At 45.2% G+C, this 10,000-nt stretch overlaps 1 protein-coding gene across 1 annotated transcript; it reads left to right on the top strand.

Moving 5' to 3' along the window:
• The first annotated feature begins 3,939 nt into the window (after positions 1 to 3,939).
• tob1a (transducer of ERBB2, 1a) lies at positions 3,940 to 8,040 on the top strand. The gene is made up of 2 exons (XM_083677862.1): positions 3,940 to 4,177; positions 5,791 to 8,040. Exon 2 carries the CDS (start codon positions 6,025 to 6,027, stop codon positions 7,048 to 7,050), a length of 1,026 nt encoding a protein of 341 aa, XP_083533988.1. The 5' UTR covers positions 3,940 to 4,177; positions 5,791 to 6,024; the 3' UTR covers positions 7,051 to 8,040.
• Positions 8,041 to 10,000: the final 1,960 nt, after the last annotated feature.

Below are 10,000 nucleotides of genomic sequence, written 5' to 3'. Positions count from 1 at the left end.
GTGCTCGTCTTCTGCTTGAGTGTGTGTGTGTGTGTGTGCGTGTGGGTGAGCGTGCTCGTGCTCATGCACGGTCCGACTGTCCTATCCTCAAGGTCCATATTTACGCCTATCACAGCATAACTCTGTCCTTAGATATTTTTTTTCCCCGGGAAATTAGCTGGTTGGGTGAGAAACAGGAACATCACAGGCCATCACAGGCCACTCCAGCTCCCCAGTGACAGCGTGTGGAATATTACCCAATCACAGTGGCCAGTGGAGTGAGGGAGGACGGTGAATGGCTATCAGGCTTACGTTGTCTCCCACCTCCCAGATATTCGAGCGGTGTTGTCTTCAGAGTCTAACGTCAGGGTTGCTTTGTAACGGACGAAGTGTTGAATGGAGTGATGTCACTTGATATCGGCCACATATTGATCACCGTATCGCATGATATATTGTTGTGCCTGTGTATATTGTTCACACTGCACTTTACTGCTTTTTTTGTACTTCTGGTTAGACGTTAACTGCATTTCGTTGTCTCTGTACTTGTACTCTGCACAATGACAATAAAGTTGAATCTAATCTGATCTAATCTAAAATGATGTCACTTAGTATGGGCTGTATATTGATCACCATATCGTATGATATGCCATTTAGCAGACGCTTTTGTCCGACGTGATTTAGAGCACAGTGAGTGCGTACATCTTCGGTGTGTATGTTCCCACGAGAAACCCACAACCCACAGCCTTAACTCCCCTGCTAGCGCTCTGCTAGCGCTGTGCTAGCGCTGTGCTCCATCAACAGACGACGGGGACCACGTGGTGGTTTCACTGACACTTCATAAATATTTCACTTACAGATGTGAGAGTGAAAGACACTTAAAATGGCGTTGAGTGAGAATCCGGTGTCGATAACGTCTGCCCCCCCCCCCTTTTCACTTCTCCCTTCTCCCTTTTCCCTTTCCCCCCCGCCTCTCGTTCTTCCTCAAGGGAGAGGGAGCGAAGAGTCGAAGACCAACTCCCTTTGAAGCCTGATTGGGGATTAGAGATCTTAAAAGGGTCGTGCTCCTCCATGGGAACAAGTTCCAGACGTGGCAGTGAGTGGGAGATACATTATAGGATTACACGTAAGACAATACGCCGGCCTTAGAGTGGTTACTATCACTGTTGGCACAATCAGGTGAGGGCTGTGTTTCAAGAACACACACCACCCGTCCTGTACACACACACACACACACACACACACACACACACACACACACACACACACACACATAAACATAGACACATAGAATTATACAACATTACAACATTTTAAACTGCTAATTGTCATAGAATATTATTTGCCAGTGTGAAGGATCATTTGACTCACTGTCTGGTTCTAGTGGACATGTGACCATGGATCCCTTTGGGCTGTCTGCAGTATAAACAACACTGGTGTGATGTGCTGTGTTACAGTACAGAGGTCCTAGTGCCTCGGAGGACAGGCCAGTCTCTCACGGTGTGCTAACCGTGTCCCACTGACACTGACCTCAGTTCAGTTTTGCCTTTCCCCAGTTTAAGGGTTATGGTTAAGGTTTGGGCAGGGAAAGCTGATTGTAGAACTGTGCCAACTTGGGGCACATGTGTTATACACATACTGTGTACCTGTAAGCTTTCCAATTTGCCCTCCCTTCCTGTCTGTTCCCGTGTCAGTCTGAGAAACGATATTGGTAGATGCTAAGTGGGATCCTTGGGATGACCCCACCTTTCACCCTAACTTTACCCCACCTTAACCCTAACCTCAACCCTAACTTAACCTTAACCCTTACCTTTACCATTTCCAATTTCAACAATGGTGTGATGTCAGAGTCAGGCCATCCCGAGGATCAAACTTAGCATTTACCCTGGATCCTTCACACACACACTCACAGCCCCACGGCTGCATGTGACCGTGCTTTGCCTAATGCTTGGCAGACCTAAGCGTTTGAAGAATGTTTAAAAGTCCCGGTCAGCCTACTACTGGTAGCCAGCTGCCACCTGCTCTCTCACAGCAACAACTGCTCTGATGACGAGGGTGAAGACAGATCTGTGTGACGTGGAATAGTTAGAGAGAACACATCCAGGGATGGGCATTGTTTGTATAGAATAGAACAGAATAGAACAGATAGAACATAATAGAACAGAATAGAATGTATGGAATGGAATAGAATAGAATAGAATAGAATAGAATGTATGGAATGTAAGGTATGGACAGTATTGGTGTTTCAAAACAAAGGGATAACAAGCCAACCCTATACTTCACCAGCTGTAATACATCCCCTGCAGGGATTTGTCATGGTACATGACGTGTGTTACATGATGACAGTCATGGTTACAACATGGTTAATGACATGGATCACTAGTGGTCCTGAGAACCCTAGTGAGGTCCATCATTATGAACAACTTTATGTATGATCTTGTCCAATGTGTATAGTCGTATAACAAAAGCAACATGGAGATGGAGATGTATTTTGATGTATTTGTATTTAATCAGAAATGGCTGTGTATTACATTGCACACACAAATGATGAGAGACTTCAAACAAAGTTTAGTTGCAAGTTACGCATGATAGGACTGTGATTTGAATTCTATTAAAAATAAAACAATTACCGATTCTATAATCAATTACCTCAGAACTGGAACTATTTCCTCTTTGGAATACAGGAAGCATATGTGACGATCGATCATTGCATATTATTTCAAAACTATGTTGTTTGCAATTACAATAAAACCAATATACAGGTTTGTCTAGTGTATAGCTACTACTAAACGTTTGTCTGAAGTTTCTCTGAGGAGATTTTGACATGTGATTTAAACGATTCTAACTCAAGGTCCATAGGAATCCTGTCTATCGGAGAGGGCGCTGCTGACTGTTAGCCTGTGCTGCGGTAGCAAAGTGGAAAACAGAGAACCGGAGAAGCTTTCACTCCTGGCATATGGGGACAACTCAGGGTAACATGATATTTCAGCTAAACATGAAAATAGGCTGAACCATCCCTTTAAACCCCACAGTCCTGCTCACCTAGCTATGACGTGCGTGTCTACATCAGCACCTTAGATACGGGCACACCATTCACCAAAGGGCTCCTGCCCCGTTTTAAACCAATCAGCGCCTGGGTTTTCTCCATAGAGTTCAACTCCGCCCCTCTTCGCCTCCACTGTATCGTTCCGCTTTGGGAATCTCCTTCTCTACACAACGAGCAGTAGACTCAATGCAATTGCAAACGCCTTATTTGATACAAGTATGTGAAAACTATCATTCCCCGACCAAAACGTCTTTCTTCCCCCCTTTACTATGAGAATGCGCTTTCTGCAGCAAATACAAATGAGGTCTGGATCATTTCCATAGCAGCTGCGAGTCATTTCTGCTCAATTTGCTGCCTTCGTTATAACATGCCTCAGGAATTATATTCGCAAACGCTTCAGGAGATCTCAGATATCAAATGTTTGCGGTATTAAAGCAGCCCTGGTTATATACATTATAAACATTCAGTAGGATATGATGCCTGGGTGAAGTAGGCTTGTGTGGTGTGAGCGATTCGCCAATGTTTCTATCACACAAACGTCGCTTAAAATAATTAATACAGACTACTGATATGCAAATAATATAACACAAGTCTAAGACTTTAAAACCAAGGTATTTTTTGTCGTTGCCGTCTGGGCAGACCTAGGTAATGTGTGACGCAAATGTTCTTGTTATGGGCGTCTCTTCATGCCATGGGATCATATATGCATTTGATTGACTGAGTGAGACAACCAATAGATTTGCGAGTTGATACATTTCTAGAGGGTTGGATTTCCAGATCTGACCAATCGCAGGCGCCGATATGGAGTTCGCATTGTTTTGACCTCTGAAACCGCATCACCGCCCACCTCGTGCCCATGGCGGAGGAAAGCTATAAATACAGGGGCCTGACAGCGACGGGGACGAAGTTGTAAAACTCCCAGGTAGACGGGAGGTGCTCTGCAAGCCTGCTGAAAGGGGAAAACGCAAAAGACCTTAAAATAGAAACTAAAGCAAAAATAACGATAATCCTCCGAAATCTACACGTACTGGAATACTTTTTTTTAATGTTAATAATGTATTCTATGTGAAGAAAGTATTTATATATACACTTTTCTATTTGCACTAACTAACGGTACTTCGAAACTACTGAGAATCTTTATTTTGTAAGAAAAAAGTAAGTATTTCAAATCTAATCTTCCTCTTTATGCCTGTGCTCTGTATAACCTGCTTGTTCATTATTCGACTATAGCTTGCCTGCTGTCATGTCGTTTTTCCAGATGATTTCGCAGAGCATTTTAATCAGGCTGATTTGCTGCGTCAGTCCCCGAAGTTAGGGAGGGGTAGTCTACTATAGTGTGTGTGTGTGTGTATATGTATGTGTGTGTGTGTGTGTGTGTGGCAATACTCTTTACATTTCTTTGACTTATCATGGCTATCGCTAGAACTACATTGAAGGAGCCCGCTTGCGAAGGGACGATAGTATGTGGAAATAGTTTTAATCCCGTTGTCGCTTGTGAGGGCTACTTCACCTCGGAACGAATGAATAAATCACAAGTAGCCCCTCAATTCATAGGTCCGAGGAGATCACGAGCAAGGTCGTGTCTCTGGCATTACGAAAACATTTCTCTACAAGTTGGACATCTACCTTTTTCATGCATATTTTGCTGTTATTGAATGCACAGTATGTTCTATAGGTTGTTCCGAAAACGTATGGACTAGTTTATATTTGTTCAGCCGTTTGTCTCGATACGGGTCCTATAATAGACCCACCAAGCGGATTCATCTCCAGCCCCCTTGCGCCTCATCTCGGCTGCGTTATCCCAATCAGCCTCATAATGGGCAAGTGGACGTCGACAGCCGCCCAGATCTGCCGTCTCATTTTTCTCCGAACTTCTCGGCCACTCGACTTGTGTTGCCGTTATGTTACCGTTCTGTGAATGTGTTGCAGCTGTGTTTCCGAGTGTACCAACCTCGGTCGGAGACACGGCGTTGACGACGTTGTGAAGCTCGATCTAGCAGCACCCTGGCAGGCGAGGTGGTTATTATGTAACACCGTTCCTGGTGCCTTTCTCGCGTCAACAGGAGCAGCGCTCTGCGTACGACTTCTAACATCCCTCTGCGTTGGTGACTGTAGCTGCGAGATATTTTGGATTCTGTGTAGCTTATTTATTTTGTAATTGTGACAAAGTCGCCATATCTCCTATCTTGCTCTCCTGTTAAGTCCAAGTTAAAAATTAGTTCCGACGATTTGCACCGAGAGAAATGATTAAAAGTAAAGTGAGCTCTAGCCTATGTTGCTGTGGACAGAACGTTTTCTGTCATGATTTGTGACGGTGGTTGTGCATATTATGTTCATAAAAATTAATTGCCGAAATATAATTTCTTGGTACGAGAGACAGTGAAGGGGTTAACGTTTAAAGGGCATTTTATTGCACTCCGGTAATAAAGTCTGCACTAGTAGTCTTAACGAGCCAGCCAAGTAGAACTTTTGCTGCTAAGAGGGTTATGGAAGCACTGAATGTTAACAAAATGTTACCCAAGAAAACAAATGAGTGAATATACTAACTGGTCTTTAATGGGCTTACGTTCTTTTGAGGAGATGGCTAAGCTACCCCTTAGACTTGCAATCATGAGTCATTGTCAAATGCATCCACATCATTTAAACGCATTTACATTTTAAATGCTCAAAGGACATTATTTACCTCTAAACTGACGAGCATGATGTTGTCTTGCATTGTTGTCTCTGCCTGAGTGGTATGCTAATGTTATCTATTCAATTCTTTTCAGGAGAAAGGATCATTAACCTGTGGAAGGACGCCAGTTCTGCAACCAGCACTTTTTTTTTTTTTCAACCAGTTTTACTAAGCTCTAGTCCCTTTGCCTGGAGCAGACCCAACCCAACACAGACCTGCCTGGGAAAGCACCTGTGGCACCACGGATAAGCAGAACCAACCCGCTGGACGCAGCCAGAGACGACACCTTTTCTACATCGCCCCGGGAGTTCACATCAGCAGCTAAGCTATGCAGCTTGAAATCCAAGTAGCTCTCAACTTCGTCATCTCGTACCTGTACAACAAGTTGCCGCGACGACGGGTGAACATCTTCGGCGAGGAGCTGGAGCGCCAGCTCAAGCAGAAGTACGAGGGCCACTGGTACCCCGACAAGCCATACAAGGGCTCAGGATTCAGGTGCATCCACGTAGGGGAGAAGGTGGACCCTGTGGTGGAGAAGGCGGCCAAAGAGAGCGGGCTGGACATAGAGGATGTCCGCAACAACCTGCCCCAGGACCTCAGCGTGTGGATCGACCCCTTCGAGGTGTCCTACCAGATCGGGGAGAAGGGGCCCGTCAAGGTGCTCTACGTGGACGACAGTAACGAGAGCAGCGGGTTGGAGCTGGACAAAGAGATCAAGAACAGTTTTAACCCCGAGGCGCAGGTCTTCATGCCCATCAGCGAGCCCGTGGTGGGGCCCTCTCCGACCTCCAGCTCCCCTTCCCCCCCCTTCGGCCACTCTGCGGCCGTCAGCCCCACCTTCATGCCCCGCTCCAGCCAGCCTTTGACCTTCACCACCGCCACCTTCGCCGCCACCAAGTTCGGCTCCACCAAAATGAAGTCCAGCGGCCGCAACAACAACAACAACAATGGCGGCGGCGGTAACAACGGCGGCAACGGCAACAAGGTGGCCCGCGCCTCCCCAACCAACCTGGGCCTGAATGTGAACACCCTCCTGAAGCAGAAAGCCATCTCCACCTCCATGCACTCTCTGTACGGGCTGGGCCTGGGCGCGCAGCAGCACCAGAAGGCCTCCGCCCTCTCCCCCAACGCCAAGGAGTTTGTGTTCCCCAACCTCCAGGGCCAGGGATCCCCGAGCGCCCTCTTCCCCGGGGACGGCTCCCTCAGCCTCAGCCCGCTGCAGTACAGCAATGCCTTCGACGTGTTTGCGGCCTACGGAGGCCTCAACGACAAGTCCCTCATGGATGGTTTGAATTTCAGCTTGAACAACATACAGTATTCTAACCAGCAATTCCAGCCAGTTATGGCCAACTAGTACACAAAGATACTACTGCTACAGTACTACACACACAAACGACCAGAGATATGTGACGGGGAACGGGGGCGGGGGGGGGGGGGACGCAAACTCATATTTAGGAAAATTGAAAAACAAAAAAAATGGAAAACATAACCGAAGTTCAAGGAAAATAGGAAAAGTGACTTTGTGGACTGTAAGACCTCAGTGTACAAGTCTAAAAGCATGAGAGCCCGAGGGTGAATTACTTTGCCCCCTTGAGTTATATCTTTTTTTTTTTTTTTTTTTACGATGAAGCTTGTAGTACAAGATGTCCAAGCTTGGTTACCTAAACTTCGACTTGCATCATTGTTATTTCTTTTGCCAACCAAGCACAAAATTATTTTTTACGTGACTGTTTTAAGATATAAAAAAGAAGAAGAAGAAGAAAAAAAAACACTAAAGTCATGGCCTCTTTCAGTATTTAAGACATAACTGGACACCGCCAATTTTCCAAGGAATTGGCATTAATAAGTGGGATTTCCTGGTCTTTTTTCTAATTGTATAATTTAATTTAGTACAGAGTTTGTAAAATATCAGAGTATATATTGTTTCTACGACATGGTATTGCATTTATATCTTTTTACTACTCCAGTGATCCGTGATGGCTGCAGCAAACGTTATGTTCCTTTCTTTTTTTATTGAAATTGTAAAATGAATCCATCTTTAAAAAAAAAAAAAAAAAAAAAAAAAAAAACATCGACTATTCTAAAGATTGTGTACAGAATATTCCGTAGTGGTGGGATTTAAGAATATTTGCTTTTTTGAAAAACATAAGAGTTGTATTTTCTGTTAAGAGTTTAAAGATTTTTGCTATATTATGGACAAAATGTAATCGTATATTAATTTTGTACCTACATTGTGCAATACTTGATAAAACAAACGGTATAACAAAATATTTGGAGTCAGTGTCTTACATGTTAAGAGGGACTGATAGTTTATTAAGTTTGTATTAAAAAGCTTGAAAATATACACTTGTCTATTTTTTCATTGGCTGTCTGGTCTAGTTTATTGATGAGGATAGGTTGAACTATAACATGAAGTTGAGGTTTCCTCATTTTTCCATATCTCACATCAGAAGCATGAAAGCCCAATGTCTTTGGTAATGTATGCTTGCGTGGGATTATTAGCTGTATGGTTAACATCTTTGGCACACATTTCCAGTACACAGTGCAAGGAGTGAACCTTCTGTGAAGCTGGTCATTTGCCAATCCCTTCCATGTACTACTAAATATTTGAATACATGGAGTTATTTTCAACTCAGGCTTCCTCTGTGTTGTTGACATTACACTGTCCAAGTAATCATGGCCTTGGACTAAAACCCAAAGTTCTCAAAAGGCCATTCTGACAGATATTTCATCAACAACCCACCTACAGAATCTGCCCACTCTTCTCATGAGCAGGCTTGGTGTTCATACGCGTTACGTCAGAGTACTCTCCTGCGGGCCATGTCATTAGGCGTATGGGTGAAGGGGCCACAGTGGGGTTAAGCCTGATAACCATCTGATCCCTGACCACACTAAGCGCGTCACAGCTGAGTCAGATCGCCTGCGGCAACACAAGGCATTTCTAATAGTACACAAGTGCACAGGGTGCCTGTTAGCGGGGGTGCTAGCCTGTTGCTGTGTTAGCAGACTCGCTAACCACTAACTAGCCGAACAACAATGTGTCATTGTTGAATGCACAAACAGTCATGGAGAGCTAGGCTAGGCTAGGCTACGCGACTGTGGTTGGTGGTTGGGAGTGATTTCTATTCGTTGTCTCTCTATCCTTAGTATGTGCTCTTCTAGAGGAGGTGGGCCAGTGGGGGCAGGGCCAGTGGGGGCAAGGCCAGTGGGGGCAAGGCCAGTGGGGGCAGGGCCAGTGGGGGCAAGGCCACTGCCAGGCTTTCTTCTTCTGACATCAGTACAAAGGAGGGACAGGAGATGAGGAGAGGAAACTATTTTAAAATATTGAGATTCACCCTACTGTATGTAGGGCTATAGACCAAAAGGCTGCTATTTTAGAGTGTTGAGATTCACCCTACTGTATGTAGGGCTATAGGCCAAAAGGCTGCTATTTTAGAGTGTTGAGATTCACCCTACTGTATGTAGGGCTGTAGACCAAAAGGCTGCTACCAAGCCATCAGCTCCAGTGGAGGCTGGTGGAGGTAGAAATTGGAGGACAAGCTCATTTATAATGCATGGAATGGAGTGGGGAATGTGTTCGATGCCATTTCTCATTCCATCCATTTCTACCGTCACAAACCTCCCCTGATTAGCTCGATGCTGTTCCAGCTTGACAGTCACATTTCACCTAGTCTCCTCGATGGCTCTTTAATGGATGACTACAATTGCTTGTCCTGTGAGGGCAGAATGCGTCCCTTGGGGATGTTGTAATAATTCTGTGGTTTAAACCCATCTAAATGACTGAGAAAGCGTGTGGACATTAAACTTTTTACTGCTCCGGAGTGTGATCTTTATTGAGCAAGTGATATGCTCTATATTTTAACCTTAACAGTCTTTGCCGGATAATTCCCCTCGGAGATGTTCTTGTGATGGCCTTTCTCTGCTGCTGCTGCTGCTGCTGCTGCTGCTGGTGAGGATCTAGGCAGAGATAACATGTCTGTGGGTAGATCACTTTGACCCAGGTGTCATATGATGGTCCTCTGGAGGGACGGCTCATCATCCAATGCTTGTCTGCTGCAGTGGGGCACAAAAAAGACAATCAGGGATGGAGATGTGAGTGAGTGTGTGAGTGTGAGTGTGTGTGAGTGTGTGTGTGTGTGTGAGTGTGTGTGTGAGTGTGTGTGTGTGTGTGTGTGTGTGTGTGAGAGAGAGATGGTGACGAGCACTCCCAGGGATGCCTTTGAGGGATTATCACCGCTCTCCTCTGCCTGATCCGTCTGGTGTCTCTCTTGACAGGCTCTGGTTTCATGGGCCGTCACAACCCT

This window comes from Argentina silus (genome assembly GCF_951799395.1).
Source record: "Argentina silus genome assembly, chromosome: 9".
NCBI lineage: Eukaryota > Metazoa > Chordata > Actinopteri > Argentiniformes > Argentinidae > Argentina > Argentina silus.
The sequence above is the reverse complement of the archived record's forward strand: the minus strand, read 5'-3'. Positions and strand labels throughout refer to the sequence as shown.